The 23,326-nt window shown below is 32.7% G+C and overlaps 2 protein-coding genes and 1 non-coding gene across 5 annotated transcripts; 2 read left to right on the top strand and 1 right to left on the bottom strand.

The window, feature by feature from the left end:
• The first annotated feature begins 8,813 nt into the window (after window positions 1-8,813).
• Window positions 8,814-14,184, top strand: LOC111410082 (purple acid phosphatase 2-like). The gene is made up of 8 exons (XM_023040260.1): window positions 8,814-9,437; window positions 9,741-9,941; window positions 10,072-10,183; window positions 10,961-11,190; window positions 12,245-12,383; window positions 13,033-13,253; window positions 13,382-13,503; window positions 13,700-14,184. Exons 1-8 carry the CDS (start codon window positions 9,258-9,260, stop codon window positions 13,896-13,898), a joined length of 1,404 nt encoding a protein of 467 aa, XP_022896028.1. The 5' UTR covers window positions 8,814-9,257; the 3' UTR covers window positions 13,899-14,184.
• Window positions 14,185-14,499: 315 nt separating this feature from the next.
• On the top strand, window positions 14,500-14,572 carry TRNAE-CUC. The gene has a single exon. It is a non-coding gene; the product is annotated as a tRNA-Glu (tRNA).
• A 1,153-nt stretch (window positions 14,573-15,725) lies between these two features.
• LOC111410081 (protein CHROMATIN REMODELING 35-like) lies at window positions 15,726-22,611 on the bottom strand. Of its 3 annotated transcripts, XR_002705610.1 has the most exons (8): window positions 22,507-22,611; window positions 22,230-22,269; window positions 20,619-21,166; window positions 19,282-20,154; window positions 18,744-18,902; window positions 16,109-17,880; window positions 15,930-16,036; window positions 15,726-15,855 (listed from the first exon to the last, which is right to left on the bottom strand). XR_002705610.1 is itself a non-coding variant. In XM_023040258.1 (7 exons), exons 2-7 carry the CDS (start codon window positions 22,252-22,254, stop codon window positions 16,033-16,035), a joined length of 3,381 nt encoding a protein of 1,126 aa, XP_022896026.1. In that variant the 5' UTR covers window positions 22,255-22,269; window positions 22,507-22,611; the 3' UTR covers window positions 15,751-16,032. The 3 variants fall into 3 exon arrangements, 2 of the variants coding, with proteins under 2 accessions (XP_022896026.1, XP_022896027.1); XM_023040258.1 differs by having other exon boundaries at window positions 15,751-16,036; XM_023040259.1 differs by having other exon boundaries at window positions 15,751-16,036; window positions 19,282-20,070.
• Window positions 22,612-23,326: the final 715 nt, after the last annotated feature.

Below are 23,326 nucleotides of genomic sequence, written 5' to 3'. Positions count from 1 at the left end.
TTTAATTCTTCCATATGTTCACTGATTGACATTTTATTTATTTTTTTGATTGACAATAATAAAATACTACACACTCAGCATTTTTACATTCTTTTATCATTTTATCATACTTTTGTTTTATAATTTCAATACTTGTCAGTTCTTTTAATTTTTCATAATATCTTGCTTTTTCTTTATATCTTTCTTGTTTTAATTTTAATATCTGTTTTTCTTGAGTTTTAGTTATTTCTCCAGGTATTAATAATTCATCTAAAATTTTATTATTTATTAATCTTATTCTTTCTAACTTTCTATCTAAAATATTTTTAGTTTTTTCCATTATATTTTATGATGATTCATATATTTCTTTATAATACAATTCATTTTCAAATATTTCACAAATTATTTCATATGTACGTCTATCTTTGATAAATCCTACAATTAATTTATTTAATATTTGTTCCTTTATTTCTCTAGGTAAATTCCTAGTTATATATAATGTTATTATTTTTAGTTTATTAGGGATAGGGTTGTAAAATATATAACATCTTTTTTCTTCAATACATTGATAATAATTATTTATTTTTAAAATTTCCATGATCTCTATGGCTCTGATACCAACTCTATGGGTGCTACTATGAGCGAACAAAAATCTAATAATGAACAAAAATCTAATAATCTAATAATCAAAATATCAAAAATTTTAATCTCATAAATTTTTAAGTAATTCTTCAAAGTCTAATAATGTTTGAGAATTTATAATATCAATATCTGTTATCATATCTATGTCTGTTCCAAAAGGTATATCATATTTTGAGATACTTTTCTTTCTTTTTTCCAATTTATCTATTATATCTTGTATATCTTTTATGATTATTGACCTTACAATTCCTTTAGCGAAATTTTCTAATAAGTTTTCTTTAAAACATTTTAATATTTCTTGTGATGCATATAATTGTTCTTGATATCCTATCTTATCAATTTCTTTTTCAAATTTAATTTCTTTTTTATTTTTAACAACCTTTTTTATATTATATGGTCCTCTCTTATATTTGGGCTTTTCCATTTTATAATTATTCATTAATAATTTTTACAAATTTTTAGAAAAATTATTTGTTAGATTTTTTAAGGACTAAAAAAGAAACTTTTTATTATATAAAGGGTTGGTTGTTAAATTTTTCCAAGGATATTTTGGGTAGTTTCAAATTTCTAAAAAAGTCAAAGGTTATTTTGGAAAAGGTTATATACTATTTGGGCCATTTTCATGTATATCCCTAAAAATAGTCCTACTCAATGCAAAAGCTGATTTTCTACGATTATTTTACTTAGTTCCATCACATAAAAATGAAACTTTCCTCTTCCATAAGGACCACGCGCCCAACCTTTCCTTTTGGCAGACCTTGCTGATTGATCGAGTGCAGTACCTAAAACATGTTGGAGAATTGTGTTATATATTTATAGTATAAATATAAAATGTGAAAGAAATAATCAAATTAGATGAAGTGTCAATTTGGTAGAAAATTTGATATTTGTGTGGGACGTCAGGAGTTTGGGTCACTCCCCAAAATTATTAAAAAGTCTTGATTGGGGCCTTGGACTTCCTTGATTAATTTTTTTTTTATTTTCGAAATTATTTAATGGGTAAAATTAGTCAGTATTTTCAGACTTTTTTTGTAACAACCCACTACCTACAGTCATTAACATTCTCCATTATTCTCTGATCATGGAGGAGACAATTAATTCCAGTTTTGTCTATATAAACTCGTGTCTTGGTTTGGGAAAAATACACATCAAATAAAACAAAAAATCGTTTGAAAAAGAAATATTATTTCTCATATTCTGAATTTTTTATATACTCTATTTTTTCATATATTTTGGAGTACCTTTAAGAGTTCTGAAAATCATCCGTGATTGTTGCACGGGTGGTTTATGATCGTTGTATCGTGGGAGTGATTGTCCATGGAAGTCGTAGCAGTTATCAACGAGCAATTTCACTTTAGAACGTCGTGTTGTCACGAGACTCGATCAAATGATAAGTTTTATATTCCTGCATTTTATAGTTTTACACGTTACTGCAACTGATTATTTTCTCCAACAAATTGTACCAAAACATGCATGAATGGAATCAAACATAATTTCGACTTATTGAAAATACGGGAAGACGAGATGAGAAGTGATTTCTTCAATTCAAGCATTTCAAAATTTCAATTAAAGACTTTTCTGAAATCGAAATAAAAGTTAGCATTCTTACTAAATCAAAATAAAGTTAGCCCTTGTTTGAGCTCCAATTTTCTTAAAATTCATTTTTTCAAAACTCATTTTCAATCATACATTTTTTAATAAAATAATGTTACACGCAAACTCAAAATTTTTTCTTAATTTTTAATCACGCATTCTCTATCAATCACTATTTAAAAATACATTCTTCCCCTCAAAATGGGGCTCAAACAAGGGCTTAGAAAACTTTGACACTAGAAATGATGAAATGCAAATCAAATGATTTGGTTGAGTTAAGTTGAATTCTTTCCTCTTAAGACGAATTTGTCCCTCATCGATGCTAACGATTTTTAGAAATCATTTTTCTAGATACAACGATTACGTCTAGCAATAAGAGCACTCCAAATTATGTAGACCAACGTATTGAAAACGGAATTTACTCTCTACCAAACCATGATTTTTAATGACAAAAAAAAAAAAGAACTTTTAATGAAATGTTTTTATGCAATACAAATGAAATATATGATATGGAATTATAAATTGAATGAATAAGATGAAAAGGATCCTTGATCTTAGCCCTATAATCTTTGTCAGACTACCAATCTACAGGAGCAAATCATGGACTGTTAATCTCATCTTTAAAATCATGGATAATCAACTAGTCTACAGCCACAAATCATGGACACGATTGCTGTAAATTTGCTACTATTCCTTGTATATTGATTCACTATTAATAGACTTCCTAGTTTAGCTTTTTTGGTTTATGTATATATATAGCTTGCTGTCCTCATTGCAATTTGTGTACAAAAGCCAAACAATTGTAATACACAAAGTATTTTTCTTACAGCAGAACATCTGTCCTTCTTTATCATTTGTTCTTCTTTATAAGATTCAAAGACGTGAGATCTATGTACAGTACTTGAAAATGTTTTGTATCAAAAGACATGGCCATACCAAAAATATATTTCTTGGAATTTATCTTCATACATGAAGAGACACACTTATTGAAAAATAATCATACCAAAAGTCATGATCTTTTATATTGAAAGACAAATATTTCCATCTAGATAATTTTTAGAATATTCCATAATATTCTATATGATTTTCCAATAATTCGCGTATTCAAGCAACTAAAATTTAGCTTAGTTTTTCATTCACCAAAATAATGATTATGCACTTAAATAATCAATTAAAATTGGTCAAAACTAATTTTTGATACAAAATTCCAACAAAACACACAAAATCAACTATCATTGAAAAATAAAAAATCTTTCATTTTTTTTTATCTATTTTTTTAAATCCTTATAGTATTTCTATTGTGGAATGAGTCTATTGGTGTCTGACTTGATCCTCCTAAAGTAGCATTCTCAATAGGAAGTCATTTTACCAAATCAAAATCACATCGTTTCAGCCCCATTTTCTGGTTGGGCAAATTAAAAATCACATCTTTTCAGCCGCATTTGTGGTTGGCTAATTGGAAAATGCTTGTTGGCCTTAGGCTGTCTTCAACGTAGCACCATTTTACATCAAATCTTGCACCAAATTAAAATTTATCTCCATTCATTACATCAAAATTTACGCTAAATGAACAGTATTTAACTATTTTCTTCATTTTTTATTTTTTATAATTAATTTATTTAAAATATTATTTATTTAATTTATTTATAAATATATAAATTACTAAATCAATAATTACGTTAAATTAAGGAAAAATTTATTTTCATTAATAAATATAAAAACATAGTACAATTAGTAAAAACACTACAGAAATAAAAATATTAAATCATGCTATTAAAAAATATTACAATGCATTTCGAATTTGGATATTATGATATTACGAAATCGAAATATTATTTTGACGATATTGGAGGATCTATAAGCGATCTTCTCGATTACTAAACTATGCATTTTTTTATGTATCGTTTTCTTTAAATTAAATTAGATTAACGTATGTTCTCGTTAATATACTTCGCTTTAACTTTAAATGATTGTGTTTTTTATATTTTAATTGTTTACTTCTTTTAATTAATTCATTAATTATTATTTTTTACATTTAAAATTTATTTCAAATGTAAATGTAAATAATAATAATAATAATAATAATAATAATAATAATAATAATAATAATCTATTGTATTAAATAATATATATCACAAATAATACAAATACCCTTAATCAATTTATTTGGGAAAGGAAAGTGAAGGGTAAAAATGACTTTGGACATTTTGCACCAAAATGGTGCAAAGTTTGATGTTATATTGAAGGTGTTTTGCACCCATTTTTTTTTGTGCATTTTGGTGTTTTGGGTAAGCATTAGAGATAGCAGGGTTCAAGCAAATTAGGCCAAGTAGCAAGTATGGTCCCGATCCTGAAAAATTGATTGACATACATTGGGGAACTATAAAAATACCCTTAAAATCATGACTTTTTTTGAAAAAACAAATGAAAAGTGTTCTGCAATGTGTTATGTAAAAAAAACAAAAAAAACAAAAAACAAAAAATGCAAACAAGAAACAAAAAAATTCAATCACCCTAGATCTATTCTAAAGTTTTGACTGGCGTTTCTCATTTTTTTTTTTTTTAATATTTGTCGATTTTTGAATTTTTTTGTCATTTTTTAAAAATTCTGTCACTTTTTTTAGTCCTTGTCGCCTTTTAAAAATTTTTTCACTTTTTTTTTTCTTTTTTTTTGTTTGTACTTTTATTTTATATTTTATTTTTGCCACTTCCAACTTATAGAGTGTTGTTATCCAAAAATGAAGTGAAATATAATCATAAAGAGATAGATAACATCTAAAAAATATCAACCACACCTCGATTTATTCTAAAGTTTTGATAGGTATTTTTCATTTTTTTTTTTAGTGTTTGTCACTTTTGTGAATTTATGTCAATTTTTGAATTTTTTTCCATATTTAATGCACACAAAAACATATATCATTCAATCTTTTAAATAATGAAAGTGACATTATAAGCCACTTTTTAATTAAAAACTGACCCGCGTCATTTTTAAATTAAAAAAGTGACGCTTACTTTTATACAGTATTTTTTACTTTTTAAGATACTTATCATATGATTTTTCAAAAATAAAAAATCCTAATTTTAAAGATATTTTCTATAAGTGCCCTTTATGGTTTGCCCAAGGTGTCATTGGTCCACGGGCTTTATCACCTTGTTTGAGCCCTATTATTTAGGAAAAAAAAATGTATTTTTTTACAGTATTTTGATATAATTTTAATCACACATTTTTCAATAAAATAATATTACTTGTAAATTCAAGACTTTTTTTTTATTTTTTAACCACACATTTTTATTAATACACTATTCAAAAATTCATTTTTTACTCCAAAATGGAGCTCAAACAAAGGCATCCTGCCCTTCAACTTCCTTTTCACACCCGCCTTATTTTTATCAAATTTGTAAAATGATAATAATATCATTATTTTTTTTTTTAGATATTGTTTTCTTAATCTCAATTTCATAATTATATGATGTGAAACGACTTTTAGGGTGTGCATGAGCCCAATTTTTGAAAGAATAGATTTTATAATATAGATTTTTCTGGTGAATGTATAGTTAAAAAAGTAGGAAAATTTTTAAATTTGTGTGTAAAATTATTTTATTAGAAGAATGTGCGACTAAAAATAAGTTTGAAGACAAACAAATTTTTATATAATGCGTTTTTATAATACTTTCAATCTTCTTTAAAAAGTAAAAAATATACTTCAATAAAATTGAGATGATCTCGTCAAAATATAGTGCTCGTTTTAATTTATCTATCATGGATTATAAATTCTAAATTGAAACATTGTTTAACAACTTAAACACTCGATTATAATATTAAAATGATATACGAGCAAATACAAACTCAAATTAATACGATCAATTTATCGAAAATTAATTAATAAATTAGTAATTTATTGTAAATCACCACCCTCCTGGAAAATACTATCATTCATGTCCATAACTATACACCTAACTTTGACTGGAAGCTTGTTTTCACACCACCCACAGCATTACTCGTTTACTTTGACGAATCACGTGTTAGTGGACACTTTTTGACAATAGAAAATTCCTCGCAATTGTACAGAAAAATATGCAATTTTGCCATATGCAAGGATGGCACAATAATGCAAAACCGGGTGGATGTGTTGACCGATTTGTTAAATTTGTTAGTTTTGGTTTGTTGCAGAAGCGTGTTCTTAGAACCGTGTGTTTGCCTTAAGAATGGACGTTTGAGATGATGTCATGTGTCAATCCCATTACCATTAGATGGTAGATCTTTGGTAACTCTTATAAATGCCATTCTAGGGCTTGAGACATAAGACTTCTTCCGAATGGACGCTCGAGATGATGTCATGTGTCAACCCTATTACCATTAGATGACTGACCTTTGGTGACTCCTATAAATGCCATTCTAGGGTTTGAGACATAAGACTTCTTCCGGACTTTTCTTTTTCTCTTTGGCCATTCGTGTTCTTCGTATTCTCTTCCCTGAAAATCAAAACTCTCTTTTGATTTGATGTTACTCTCTCAATTTTGTTGTAATCTCGAGTGATTTCTATTTGAATTGAGTATACGCAGTATGTTCTTGTGTGAACATTCAATTATTGAGAGAAGGCTGAGATTTTATGTAATCTCGTGTGGTTATGGTCTGAGTGCAAAAATCGAAAGTTTTACACCTTGGTTCTGGTTCATCCTATTGGTGGTTCTTATTTGACGGAAGCACTTGTATTTTGGGTGTTATTTGCCTTAGGGCAAACGTTAAATGAAATTTATTTTTACAGTTCTTGTTCGTTAATTCTTCTGATATCTTGTGTATTTTTGTTGACTAAGTCATTCTAATTCATGAACATCATCTTAACACTATACTTACACCATAATTGACAACTTCGTTTACACTATATCAAAATAATTGTACCCTATGAGTGTACAATTAGCTTAATTCAAAAATATTAGTACCTTCTATCAATATATTTTTAAACCACACAAGGGTTTGCATTTTTTGAGATCTGTGACACACCTCTTTCCAATATCGTAAATAATTATTTAAGCTTGTTCGAGGATATTTTTCCATTGAAAAATGTATAATTAAAAAGTATCTAAAATTGATGGATCTACTAAAATGTATAATTAAGATAAAAATATCAATCCATCGATTCGGGGTTAACTTGAGTTAAAATTTTGTTGTAGCATGAGCTATGTTGTTGGGTGCTTGAGTTTCCTTGCACTCAAGCTAGTTGAAGCTTTTTATATAAATGTTATGTTCGATAAAAGTATAGTGATTCTAAATTATAAAATTAAACAACAACCTTTAATTTATAATCTGATTTGTGTAAAATCTTCAGTTATATAACATTACGAGTTTCTAAGTTCTCTCTGTAGTGTTTTCTCACTAGTATACAAATTCTAATATGAATCTTGAATAAATTATATTAATCAACTACTCGAGCAGTTAATATGAGTATGATCTACTATTGTCTCTCCCGAGGATTCTTAGCATCAGTAATTGTACTGCAGACTACGACGATCCACAAGGAAGATTAGCTATCCTAAGAGTCTGGCCCTATATTGTGCCTTGAGTCGACTATCTGTCTATGGGATAGAATACCTAGGTCGCATCTCTTCCTAGTTGGTATCAAGAGTTTCATTGACTCAGGAATTAAAACAAACTAAACATATCAATATGATAAGGGGACACAACTTCACTAGGAAAGGACTAAGGAAAATAGCGACGGTCCGAAACGTATTTAAGATGTGCAAATATATAGCATACCTTTAGATCATAGTATATACATCCCAAATCTTTTAAACATGTGCGATAGAAAGACCTCTAGACAGTTCGTCCAAAATTGCTTTAGTTAGCCAAAAGTCAAGCATTTCACCTTTTTTTTTAAATGGTAAAATGATAATTCTATATTTTTCACCTAAAATAAATTAATAAAAGAAAAAAGAAATGAAATATTCTTTCATCTTCTTCCATAGAAAACTTCCTCTACTACCACAAGAAAAAAGAAAGGGAATTCTTTTCCAACATTGAGGGGTGGTAGTGGTGGTGGTGGTGCATGAGGGTTGGGCTGGGGTATATGAAGTTGGTTGGAGAAGAAACAACATTTTTTAAATTTTTTGGGGACTTGTTTGCAATTTTTGAAAAATTTAGGATTTTGATTGCAGTTTTTTTCTTAATTTTCTTTTTGTTCATTTAAAAAAGATGATAAATTCGTCATTTTACGAGGCTTTAATGGAAGAAATGCACAATAAAAACGATTTGTACAATGTTTACCTGCTCTGATAATGAAACATGTCAAATTGAAATGATGAAGACAACTTGTGTCAAACATATAAAATATAGGGACCTTTTATGTCAATGATTCAATAAAAAGATTATATTATTTTGTTGAATAATTCTCCCTGTCCCGGGTTGGGGACAGGGAGGAAGACATGGCAGGCTCCCCTCCAATAGGGGGGCGCCACTGTCCCTGACCCTGTTCCCAACCCGGGAGAAGGAGCAGGGTTGTTGTTTTTGAATTATAATAATAATTCAAAATAATTGAGACCGTTAACTCTTCTTCATTACAGCCGTTATCTTGTTTGTTGCCCGAACCTCACACTATCGAACTTCCCGCTGAACTCCATACGACAATGTTATTTAACCTTAATTTTTCCGCACATTCACATTATTGATTGTCAATTGATTCTTTTCTTGTCGCTATAATGTTTCTTAGCCACACCTCGATAAGAAGTCTAATCGCCATGACGCCACATCTCTAAATCATTGACATGTGATTCTTTTATTTATAATTTTTTTAAGGGCTTTGAAGATTAACGTAGACTTGTCCGAAACTCAAGACAATATCCAATCCCAATGTGAAAAATTTCGTTGACTCCTAAACATTGTGTATATATCCGAATAAAGTCTTGAATATTCCCTACAATTCATGATTAATATTCTCCCATAGCCTGTAACAAACCTGTTCGCACAAATGCTTGTGTGAGGAACAGTCTTTTGTTGAAGGAGAGGGTGCGTAGGCTGTTACTGGGTTCTGGGTGCGCAGGATAACAAAATGGGTGCTCCAGGAACAAGATTTTCTGTACTGGGATTTGTGGGTTTAATTTTGTATGCAGCGATTTTATGCAATGGAGGAATCACAAGTAGTTTTGTTAGAAAGGTTGAGAAAACTATTGATATGCCTCTTGACAGTGATGTCTTCCGTGTGCCTCCTGGCTATAATGCGCCTCAACAGGTCTCTCCGTATCTTCTTTTTCTTCTTAATTATTATCCACTAAATAACACAATATAGACGAATACATGCTTTTCAAAAAGTATGATTTATTGGATTATTTTTCCTTCTCTTTATTGTTTTTGTTTTTTAAGTTGTTTAGATACCCAAAGTGGAGTAAAGGATCTACATAGTCGACCCAATTGATTGGGAAGAAGGCTTAGTTGGTTATTGTATCTTATGAACTTGGGCTATTCAGAAATAGATGCTTCTCGTTAACTGAAATTGATTCAATTATGAATCTTTGAATAATTGTTTGTTCTTAAGGTACATATTACACAAGGAGATCATTTGGGAAAGGCGGTGATTGTATCATGGGTTACCGTGGACGAACCGGGCTCAAATACAGTCCTGTATTGGAGCGAGAATAGCAAGGACAAAAAGGAAGCAGAAGGAAAGCTTACCAAGTATAAATTTTCGAATTATACCTCTGGTTACATTCATCATTGCACCATTAAAAAGTTAGAGGTGAATTTTTCTTACTTCTTTAATGGTATTCCGTCTTTTGTATGCTTCGTTTTTAGCTTTGGACAGGATATGATATCGGAGATTCTTTTATGGCCAATTTGGAATGAAATTTTTAACTTCTTTGTGGTAGTACAACACCAAATACTACTACGAGGTTGGAATTGGTCACACGACACGCACATTCTGGTTCACAACACCCCCTGAAGTTGGCCCTGATGCTCCTTATACTTTTGGTCTTATAGGTATCCTTTCTTACTTAAATATTTCGTGGAAGTTTGCTCAAGACTTGATAATACATTACTGTACTTCAATCATTGGTACTGCAATAGATTGATCTTAGCGTTTCCTTAAATACAAATTTGGCATGTTTGGTAATTTGGATTGGAAAACACGTGATGGTATTAAAGAAGAAAAAGAAATTAAAATATTGTCTATTATACCATTGTGTGTGCTGCATACCAAACATGCACTTTATGTTTATTTTACCATCAAATTTCAAAAGATGTTCAAAATAATTTTATGGGATCAGGAAGAAGGTGGTTATGGTGACCGTGTAGTGTGTAGTGAATACAAGGTGGTTATGGTGACCGTGTAGTGTGTAGTGAATACAAGTGTAATGTGTAGCGAGTACCATAATCTTACCCTGAAGCAGTGAAACAAACTGAGTGACATGAACACGTAAACCAATTCATATAGCCGTCTCCAAACTTACCGGGAAGAGGGCTTAGTTTGTTATAGCTTGTGGTTAGTTAAAAAAGTGAAAACTAGGTGATCTGATAGGTGAAGTGACATCTGTTTGGCATTAAGTTGAATGCTATTCTGTATGAACAAGGTGCTAAAATCTCAATGCTTGTAAGTGCTTATAAGATGTGGGTCTTACTAAAAGTGTGTAGATAATAAGTGGGTAGCATATGGGTCCTATAAAATGTGTGGATAAAAAGTATGTTTAGCGTGCTTTTAAGCTTTTCCAAACATGCTATTAACACAAGCATGTGAGTGTTTTTCAATTTTTAATGCAGGGGATCTTGGTCAAAGTTTTGACTCCAACACGACGCTTACACATTATGAGAAAAATCCTGCCAAGGGACAAACGGTGTTGTTTGTTGGAGACCTCTCCTATGCGGACAACTATCCTAACCATGACAATGTAAGATGGGATACATGGGGAAGGTTTGTTGAAAGAAGCGTTGCTTACCAACCTTGGGTTTGGACTGCAGGGAATCATGAAATTGATTTTGCTCCAGAAATTGTAAGTGTCATGCAAAATCATTTTCGTTTCTGAAACATAGTGTTCTTAGTCACATCATATGTGGGTTTCTCTATTACTGATAATTTTTAGCATTATCGGATGATTACATATTTGTCCCATTTCAAACAGTTTAACCTTTCATATGAGGTTGTCTAAAAAGCTCAAGTTTAAATTGTCTCCAACTTGTCATGTGATGTGCAGCCTAGGGTCATTTTGTCATTAAAGGCTTGACATGTGTAAAATTTTCATTTATGGTTCACAATGAAACTTGAATTCAGGTCCTTGACCTTACCAATTCTAATATTATAGTGACCCACCTCATCTAAAAGCTTAAACTACTTGAGAGGAAACAACTTTATTTATTTCAGTTGTCTTCAACGTTTTCTAACAGCAAAACCAGCTCCTTCAAAAATCCAAATTTTTTATGCAACAATTCTTCATTTGCTCATGTTTCCATTGTGGATAAATGTTATCAATATTCCTAATAAATGGAGGGAATTTATGGTTCTTTTCTTCTTTTTAATCGACAAAGCATATAACTGAGAATTGAATTGCATTGATGTGAATTTCTTTTCTAGCATCCATGTCTTGATCTTTAACAAAGTCATTTTATTTTAACAAATACATCATTTTTCACCTCAAGAAAAGCCCATCCAAAAACCTCTGTGCAAGTAGGTTTTCAATGTAAGTAATGACGGTTGATAATTCAAAAACAAAAATCTAATGCATGAAAACTATAGTTCTTACCATCTCCAAGTTGAGCATATAGAGAAAAGAAGAATCACAGACATGAAATGGCTATCCAAAAAAATACTTCCTACAAATTCTTTATCTTGTGTAACTAGGAACACTTTTGACAATATAACACCTTAAACTTGGAACAATTTTGAACATATAACATCTTAAACTAGGAACAAATTTGAACATATAACATCTTACCGTTCTCTGTAGTTCCTTGCATCTCATGTGCTAAATTCACTTCGTCTGTCTTAATATGAACCCAGTTTTTCATGGAAATGAGTTCATAAATAAGTATTCGATTATTTTCTTGCAGGGTGAAACAAAACCCTTTAAGCCATATAGTCATCGTTATCACACCCCTTACGAAGTATCAGATAGCACCTCTCCCTTTTGGTACTCAATCAAGAGAGCTTCAGCATACATCATTGTTTTGTCCTCGTATTCAGCGTATGGTAAACATCTATATGCCTTAGAATAGGTCTCATTATTTTATAATTTGTATTCACCTTTTGGTTGCAAATTTCATTAAACAAAACCCATACTGACTTGACCGGTTAATTGTATTAGGGAGGTGAATGAAACACAATTGAGTTGATTCCTTGCTTTTTGAAAAGACTAACTGTGGGATCAATTCATTTCTTAAGTTTTGTATTTCTACACATCGGAAAACCCTGTCCACTCTTACATGTGATTCCTAGAGCATGTTTAGCTAACGCTTACTTTCAAGTAAGTTTTAAAATAAATATATTTTCATTGGTTGAAGTTGAAAATAAGTTACTTTTTTTTTTTACTGTGACTCAAGAAAAGCTTACAACATAAGTAACTTTTTAGTAAGAAAGAAGCGATATAAAAATATGTTTGGAGACAAAAAATTAAAGAAGACTTTTTACTTATATTTAATCTTAGCCAAAAATCCTGTGTTTTTCTATAGGATTAATAAACAATTCTCTCTTTTTACTAGTTGCATTATATTACTTCATGATAACGGTTTCCTTTTGCATATATGAGTACTCAATTACTTATTTTGGGAATTGGAATTGTGTTAAAATCTCGTACTTTGATGCTTACTATCCATTTTTTTCACTGTTCTATATTTGTAAGGAAAATATACTCCTCAATATAAATGGCTTGAAGAGGAGCTACCAAAGGTCAACCGGAGTGAGACGCCATGGCTGATTGTTCTAATGCACTCTCCATGGTACAACAGCTATAACTACCACTTTTTAGAAGGGGAAACCATGAGAGTTATGTACGAGCCATGGTTCGTCCAGTACAAAGTTGATGTTGTATTTGCTGGTCATGTTCACGCATATGAGCGATCTGTACGTGTTTCAGACATTCCTCCTTAACTAATTGAAGCCAAGTCATATGAGCCATTGGCATATCTTTTCTTTTATTGAAATTTCAGTTTCTTCTCGCACTACTTGACAACCATCTTTTATTGTAATAGGAACGTGTATCGAACATTGCATACAATGTTGTGAACGGATTGTGCACTCCGGTACCTGACCAGTCGGCCCCGGTTTACATAACCATTGGAGATGGAGGGAATCTTGAAGGCTTGGCCACCAAGTAAGATCAGTGTCCCGAAATTTGCTTTTATTCATGCTTGGCTAAGATTTTGTAAAAAAATGTAAAAGTTACTCATAAGTGGTTTAACTGAAAAGTTACTTTATTATAAATTTTAAGCTTAGCCAAACATGATCACTTGTATAATTTTCTTCGGAGGCAAGACTTTATAAACTAATGCATTCTCTACTATTTTCAGCATGACAGAACCACAGCCTAAATACTCGGCTTTTCGTGAGGCCAGCTTTGGTCATGCCATTTTCGATATCAAGAATCGAACCCATGCTTACTATAGTTGGCATCGTAATCAGGATGGATATGCCGCAGAAGCTGATACTATGTGGTTTTTCAACAGAGTTTGGCGTCCGATAGATGATTCTCCAACTACTGAATCGTGATGAGTTGAAGTTCGATTTTTATACTCTCTTTTTCTGTATGTTTGTGACAAAAATTTTAATGTGAAGAGAATAAAGATTTTGAAAAACACTTTCGAATATATTTGGTGGCTTCTGCTTTTAAGTTTTAGCACTAATGTTTTTGCTTCTGTAAAAAACAAAACTTGCCAGTGTAACATTGAAGGCAGCAAATACACAACACAATCCATTGTAAACTTATTTTGTACCAATTACTCGTTATCCAGTTTGTAAGAAGAGAGTGTCCAATGTATATAAATTTACAAGACAATCTTTCTACGAGCAATGTGAGACCCACGAATAGCAGTTACAAATTCATAAATGTTCCCTGAAAAATTTTGATTTATGATAGCCTTGACATGATTTGATTGTTTCTTTCATTTGTAATCTAAACTTGTTGACTTCCCTTCCAATCAAAATTGCAACATTCATTCTCATATTATTTCAATAGATATACAGGAAGCCTGTATTGCAGAGGGTGTCTCCCAAATATACTTTATCTTGCATTCGATTGGGGAAGTTGCTTAGAAAGGAAAAGTTTTTGATATTACAATTAATTACTAAATAACACAGACAAGCACACAATTCCGTTGTAGTCTAGTTGGTTAGGATACTCGGCTCTCACCCGAGAGACCCGGGTTCAAGTCCCGGCAACGGAAATTCTTTTGACATTTTGAACAATTTTTGAGGATGACTAAAATAGTTTAATTTATAAATAAATCGACCACCAATATTTTGTTGCAGGTGTACCTCTGTTCCCTATTCTATAGCCCTAGAATTGTTATTTATCTTTAATTTTCGTTGCACAGTTAGCCCTCATTTGGTCCTAATTTTTCCTTCAACTTGTTTTCAGTCAAGTATTTCATTGGGTCTATAACTTTTCAACGACATATTTCACCGACTTTTATCAAAATCTATTAAAAATATAATTTTTACTCAAATCAAATAGGGATTTAACGTTGAATGATTAGAATTGTTGAATTTTCATTATCATATTGTCCTCGTGAACATTAATCTTAATTTACAATTATGAACACTAGTCTAATTTGAAAATCGAAACCTAATTTCTTAAAAATGGACATGCGGGTAGTTCACGTATGATTTAACAAACTTTATTCAACTTCTATCAATATCTAATCATACAACACTGTTAAAAGTTAGGGATTAACTTAAACCTTTGGAACACAATGGGCAAGATATATTAATACTCGAGATCATGGTGTCGACGCATGAATGTTAAAAGTTAATTATTTGACTTCTCGGAAGGGTTGGTGTCGATACTCGGGCTACTAGTGCCAACACCAGTCTTTTCAATAGGATTATGTGTTAAAAATCTTGACATGTGTGTCTACACATTTAATTAAAAAAATTTCCAATTTACTTTGCAAATCTGTAAAACTTGGTTTAATACCACTTTGTACATAAAATTAGGGATGGCAACAAGACGTGGCGGGGCGGGGCGGGGCACGGGGACTGGACAACTTTTTGCCCTGTTTAATTTTTTTTTTATTTTTTTACATTTTCAAAGTTTCGAGTTATATAATTATTAGAGAATAAAATACAAATTCAAAATGAATTTTGATGGCTGAATTGTCTAGAAGTAAAATTATTTTTAATTTTTTTTCCTTCACGGGGCAGGGCATCCCCGCCAACCCGTTCGGGGCGGGACGAGTTTTTTTTTTGCCATCACTACATAAAACATACTTTGATTCATAACTAGTCCTTTTAAGAGTCCATTTTATCCTTTCTTCACCCGACATACATAATTAGGATTGGAAGGATGGATGAAACCTTGCAATTTGTTTTCGGCGATATAATTTAATAGAACTCAACCAATAAATAATATAAGAAAACTCTATAAGCAAGTTAATATGAAGTAGCTTGCAAACATATAATCTGAAGTTTGTATTCACAGCATCTGCTTTAGATTATGTCCAGCCTGCTGCACAGAACGAAACAAGAAAATTCAAAGATGTAGAAACTGAAGTGATCTCATTCTCAGTTGCAACCTTCTACCTTTCCAAGATCAATTCGACAATTTCTGTGGCAAAGAAATTCATCTCGAGTTCCATGACCAGGATAGACTATTCCTCGATGAACCTCAGAATTTTGTCATCATTTACCTGAAAAAGTGCAAAAGCAAATATAAAAGCAAATACAGAATGCAAGCATTCAAGAAAACGAAGTTTGCTTACCTTTTGAAGAGAACAATGACATCTTCATTCAGTTGTTCACTTTCCAAAAACAAATCCCCACAATCTTTCACATTTATAGTCTCCATTTCAAAATTTTGGTGCCTATTATATTCATCCCATTCGAACCACATCTTTGCAAGGGATTCCTTTTTAAAGCATGTTATGTGATCATCCTCTTCTGGCGAGTTGGAAGCAACCAATCTGTATGTGTATACCTTCTTCATCTGGCCAGGTCGAAATGCACGTCCTATTGCTTGGCGGGTTACTGATGGGTTCAAATGAACGTCCAATATAATAATACGCGAAGCCCCGACAAGAGATATCCCTTCACCGCAGGCTTTGATCGAACCAAAGAACACACGAGCATCTGATGAATTGTTGAATCTCTCCATAGAAGTCTCCCTCGTCTCAGAATTTGAATCGCCAGTTATCATGAACATTTCCTTGCCAAGACGATAACCCTTCACTTTTACACTAAGTCTCTGCAAGAATTTAAGAGGCAGGAGATACTGACTGAAGACCAAAAGCTTCTCACCACTAGATTCACAAAGCTGGAGAAGATTCAGATAGAATTTTGCCTTCACACCTTCTCTCAGATCAAGTTTCTTCAAAATTGAATCAACTTTCTCCTCATCAACTCTGTCTCTCACCCCAGAATTCTTTGAGAAATTCTTCAACCGTGGATGAACATAAATTGCACTTCCTTCTGAATTTATTTTGAACTTTCTGCCTATGTTTCTAAGCTCTTGAACTTCAGTTTGTTGCTTGGGGCTGAGCTGAAGAAAGACAGAGAAATCAACGAGACCTGGAAGTTCATCCAAGTTGTCTCCCTTGTAGTAGTGTAAAACTTTTCTTGTCATTTCCCTCAGATCTCGTATTACAGTCATCTTCCTCATTAAGTTAGCATCTTTTGATATTGTGTGCTCTATTAAATCATAGAAATCATTTTCTGTGACCTTTTTCGGCAAGCTCCTTGTACTTGAAATTTCTGCCCTGCTCAAGATTCGCCTTTTGATTGCTTTAGAAGTCTCCAGTTTCAGAAACCTAGGACGAACCAGATTTAGAATATTGAAGACTTCTTTGACATAGTTTTGGTACAGTGTTCCAGAGAGAACCACCTTTAACGGTGTCTGAACGTTCTCGAGGGAGGTCAAAATATCCGTGTCCTGGTTTCTTGGAGTGTGCCCTTCATCCAGAATTAGAATAGTAGGACACTTCAGCAATATCTCTTGGCAAGATATAGCAGCTTGGCCATTACCACTGTCACACACAATGGAAGAGAACTGCTTATACCCCAAGAACAAAATGCTCCTCTCCTTTGCCCAATCACTTAAAACTTGCAGTTGTTGAGATCTGCTATCTGCTTTAACCGAGTACAAATCGTATAGAGGCAAGTCTTCCACTTGCCATCTAAGGAACTCTTTCTTCCAGGTTGCCAAAATCCCCCTTGGTAGCACAACAAGTGGTCTTGCAAATGGATATTTGGCCATGAAGCTCTGGAGGAAACTGATTATCATGAAGGTTTTTCCCGAACCAGGTGCATGAGCCATAATACATCCACCCGGATTATCCGTCATCAGATTGCTTGCAAGAAAATTAAATCCCTCAACTTGATGGGGCTTCATCTCCCTTCTGTGCCGTGGATGTGGGTAAATGTCAACAACAGAGAAATCAGTAGCAGATGGTTTAAACCCATCAGGAAGGATTCCAGTTTGGTCCAGGTCATTGGTAGTCCGTCCTTCATATCTGTAAGTTCTTGTACTCTTCGTACCCTGGACATAAATCAGAAAAAGGAAATCAGTTGAATCAGACAAACATGAATTGGATCAAATGTGGACACTGGTTGAGGTATATTTTAGATAAGAAATATAAAATAGCAGGTAGAATAAACAAGGCTGTATCTATTTTTTCCTCTAGCATTTGAAATCTTCCCCGCCTGGAGCAGAACTAACTCGATTCGATCAAGATCCATTGAATCCCTGTGTAATCAGTCCATACGACTCTGTCCTCTCGAGATGTACGCTAAAAATCTAACATTGAATAATTAAAAAGAATTCTTGGCTAATTATTGATGTTGTAAAAGGATGGATGTCACTTGCACATGTATATATTTGATCAAAAAATCCCATAAAAATAAATGGCACTCAAATTAGTTGTTTTGGAGTTTCAAATGAAGGAATTGAATTCAACTATGCCACATTGCCACTATATTTGCAAAGTGAAAGCAGAAAAGAAAACTAATGATTGAAGCAAATTTAATGTATATCAAACTTATCGTGTAAAATTTAGAAATACAGAAACTGAAATAAAGCAAGAATAAAACAAAATTGGGTATGCGACATTGTCGCTATATTTACAAAGTAAAAGAAAGGAAAGCACACCAATGGAATAGCAGATATGAATTTGTAACAAATTTACTTTGGCAAATGTAGAAATACAACAACGAAAGGTCCATAAATCCCAACAAGAAAAAGTAGGGATCCACAACCTACAGGTGCATCATTGTCAACAAAAAGAAATATTTCACCTAATACATTAATTATAACAGAGGTATATCAACTCCCAAACTTCACAAGATAACCAGAAAGATAATAAATAAAAAGAAAATTGATATAAGAAAAAGAGAAGAGCCAACCTTCGAGAAATTGTACTCAATAATTGTATCAATCCTTCTCCCTATGATTCCACATATGCGGCAAACCTCACCGATATCATCTTTCATTATAAAGGAATGTTCGCAGTCTCCTCTGGTCTCAGCTTCACTTTCATCCAATAGAGGATCTGCAGCAAAATCCTATCACATTTCAAAAAGAACGAGTTAATGATGAAGGAACTTAACAATGATCAAGAAATTTAGCGAAAATAAATGGATTTCTTAACAACGTAATTCTAGATGCATAATGATACTTTTAAGAGTATGTTTCACAATAATGGACTGGAATAGACAAAATATAATCGAAAATTTAAGGTTCTTTTTCAATTTTAATGTTGTTTAGCACTATCCAATAATCGGCCGTAAGAAAGAAAGTGCTGCTCAGAGAACAGACACCAAAAATCATTCATGTATTTAGAACAAACAAAAATACAAGTCAATCAGTATTGAAGAAGCAAAGTTCAGTTATAATAACGATAATATCAATTAGTAGAACATAATGAAAATAGACTTAGATTACCTTTGAACACTCTAATGCAACTGTCATCTCATTCCAAATACCAGCCAGACAATCAGAAGAGGTGTCTGACTGTCTATCCCCTTCCTTGATTTCGAAGTCGTCCTCTGTGCCGACATATACACCTTTATCATTAATCAGTTCATTTTCACCAGAAAGATATGCATCTCCTCTTGAACTTTGAGTTTCAACATTGTCCGGTTCCTGCAACTGATTGTTAATCAGTTCATTTTCACCAGCAATATATGTGTCTCCTCTTGAACATTGAATTTCAACATGGTTCATTTCTTGCAACTGATTGTTAATATGTTCATTTGCGCCATCGATATATGGATCTCCTCTTGAATTTTGAGTTAGAACATAGTCCCTTTCCTGCAACTGATTGTTAATCAATTCATTTTTATCAGCAAAATATGCATCTCCTCTTGAACTTTGAGTTTCAACGTATTCCCGTTCCTGCAACTGATTGTTAATCAGTTTCTTTTCACCAGCAAGATATCCATCTCCTCTAGAACTTTGAGTTTCGACATAGCCACATTTCTGCAGGTGATTGTTAATTAGTTCATTTTTACCTGCATGATATCCATCTCCTCTAAAACTTTGAGTTTCTACATAGCCCCCTTCCAGAAACTGATTATTAATCATTTCATTATCACCAGTAAAACATGCATCGCCTCTTGAACTTTGAGGTTCAATATGGTCCAGTTCCTGCAACTGATTGTTAACGAGTTCATATTCACTAGCAAGATATCCATCTCCTCTAGAATGTTGAGTTTCAATATCGTCCCGTTCCTGCAACGGATTGTTAAAGAATTCATATTCACCAGCAGGATATCCATCTCCTCTAGAATGTTGAGTTTTAATATCGTCCCTTTCCTGCAACGGATTGTTCATTAGTTCATTTTCACCAGCAAAAAATCCGTCTCCTCTAGAATTTTGAGTTTCAACATAATTTCAACGACGACAACAATTGAGTGGACTAATAAAGCTACATATCCAACAATGAATTTTCTTAGCACAACTGTAGATATGGAAAGTTTTATTTTATTCCATAATCGTCAACAAAATACAATGAGTGTTTCTCCTATTTTTGTCATTACTTCAATGGAACAACAATGAATTTTCTTAACACAACTGTAGATATGGAAAGTTTTATTTTATTCCATAATCGTCAACAAAATACAATGAGTGTTTCTCCTATTTTTGTCATTACTTCAATGGGACAAAACTCAATCATCTTTACAAAAAATTCTTTGAATAGATGTATGAATAGTAAGGTCACTTCAAAACAGTTATATGAGAAAAATTGACCACCTGACAAAAAATCAGAAGTTCCTTACCACAAAGTCCTCCATAAGTAGGTTGTCAACAGACTTCTTCAACTCAAATCCTCGGTAGGAACATAAATGATTCTCACTTATTTCTTCTTCATCGTCCAAATCGATAAAAACAGGCTCAGACGAAGAGAGGAGCTGTGCAGATGGAACAAACTGTTTGACAGCAGCACTACTTCCATCATCATCATCATCATCATCCTCTAAGTTAATGACAACGGTAGGAGCTAGTCCAGTAGCCTGTGGTACCTCTTTATTCTGTACAACTGAACATTTATATGGAAGTACAGGATCCATTGTATAGCGAGCATCTAATGCCTGCTTCTTCTGCACAAGAAGCTCCCTCATATATTTACTTACGCTTCCAAAATTGCCAGCATCCAAATCTTTTGCCAAATTGTTGATGGACAAGGGATCAGACCGACCTACAACCATAAAACTAGTTTCTTGGCCTCGCAAATTAGTTTCACAATGCCAACCAGAATCGACTGCTGCATGGCTGTGCCCACTTCCTTCATCAGCATGTAACCTTTTCCGGTTTTTGTCACACAATCCTATAGTTAAAAATTCAAATCCAAAGATTGTAGAAAGGACTTCGTTATACGTATTTTTCTCTTTGATAAGAAAAATGAAATATCACTTAACTATTCGTGGGCTTAAATGCAGATACCAAAATAGAAACTGTTGTGTTGATCACGAAATCTGGGGAGATTTTAATAGGTCTAAAGTAATGAGCATAGCATTGAGAATGGAAGCACTGAAGAAAGAACAACTAGAAATTAAAAAGTTACAACTGACCTCTTGTTTGACCCCATTTTTTCCATCAAAATACATGTGATTTGACACAATTTCAACAACACATTTTTCAATAAAATAATATTACACGTAAATCCAAAATTTTTCCTTATTTTTTAACCAAACATTCTCTATTATATCTCTATTTCAAAATACATTTTTCTAGAGGAGCTTGCATCCCTGTGGTAGCTAATGGTGTTAATAAGGTGATAAATTTGTTTATGTATTTACTCTGATCTGGGACAAACAATAGATCCTTTTCTTTCACAAGAAAATTGCTATTAATACTATGGGTGTACCTATTTAACATTTTCCTAATGAGCAACAACTTAGATTATGCATTGGATGTGCCTACACCATCTCAAGTATGATTTCAAGCAACAAGATAAGATAGTAAAACAAGCACGAATCAAATAGAAACAATTTTCGTGCAAGTGAGATTTCCTTAAACCCATCGACAAGTAGATTAAATCATCAAATCAACATCCACGTAATGAGGCTCTTGGAGATGCTCTTAAAGACCAAAAAGCAAGCAAACATAAATAGATCAATGAAGTAGCCAGTAATAAATCATCAACAAAATTGTTATCTAATTGATAGTATAAAAAAGAAGGCCTGATTTTTTCTTTCTTTCCAAGCCATAGTTTTCCAAATAAGATAGATAACACTTGAACAACCAAATAAAAGCAACCAAAATCAACACGAAGAGACAAATAAATTTAAAACGTAAAATGACATTTACTTTATAAAATGATACAAAAACCTATACATATACATATGTGTGAATCAGTGTACGGCGAGAATCAAAGACGAAGAGATTACCACTGGAACCGTCTGCTTCCTCCATTTGGACCACTGATCACTGAAGTCAACAATAAAAAGAACAAACCATTAATTATTTCAACATGAAAACGACGTGCATGTTTAATTTCGCATTATAGAACATGGATTAACATGATTTTGAGCAAAAAGATCATTTTTTTACGTATCAAGTTAAATCCAACAAAGGAAAAAAAAAATGCAACTGTATAGAGAACAAAAATAAATCATCCAACATTTTCAGGAAATGGTCAGCTAAACAAACAGTAAAATGACTTACACTTTAATAGCACCCAACTCAAAGAATGGAAAAAGCAGATGAAAATATAAGGGTTTCTATTGGGATTTTTTTGGTAGATGGGTTTCTTTTTGGTGGAATTTGGAGAGTTTCTTGGACGTGATTTGTAAACAGTCAGCTAATTTCAAAATTTCCATTCTTTCTTAATTGTCATTTTCTCGCGTTGGCCCACAATTCAACGTGGGGGTGCTATATTGCGCAGGGTGCGCATCGAGGGAGATTCCTTCGTTTTCAGATAGATAATTTATAGGGCTATTCCCCCACACAAGGGCCCACAAATAAACTATTCATAGCCCTTGTTTGAGTCCTATTTTTTGGGTCATAATTGAAGATGATATTGTGGGCTTTTCAACGGTATCAAAATTCTACGATATCAATGATCGGAAGTGATCGAAAAGCTAGGAAAAAATACATAATTACAGTACATTAATAATACAATTTCATATTTATCAAACTTGTTAAAAAGTTTCAGAAATCAGGTGTTAAATCATAATACACACCCGCCACCTTTACATTCACAACCAAACCCCCAGTGCTTCTAATCCTCTTGGCTTCTTTCAACACTTCCCCAACCTCTTTAGCCGGTCTTTTTTAACCCAAGCCCTCCAATCCTACTCCAGTTTAAATTTTCACCATTGATTCCATCTAACAGACTTCACGATTACCTCTAGACCTCCATGGAAAGCATCGTCTGGATAGATTCGAAATGAAATCCTTCACGATGGCGTACAGACCTACAAAGAAGAGAGATGAATAAAGCCATAAGAAGGGGGGGGGGGGGGGGGGGGGGGGAAATTTGGAG

Source organism: Olea europaea, chromosome 15, assembly GCF_002742605.1.
Source record: "Olea europaea var. sylvestris chromosome 15, O_europaea_v1, whole genome shotgun sequence".
NCBI classification, from domain to species: domain Eukaryota; kingdom Viridiplantae; phylum Streptophyta; class Magnoliopsida; order Lamiales; family Oleaceae; genus Olea; species Olea europaea.
The sequence above is the reverse complement of the archived record's forward strand: the minus strand, read 5'-3'. Positions and strand labels throughout refer to the sequence as shown.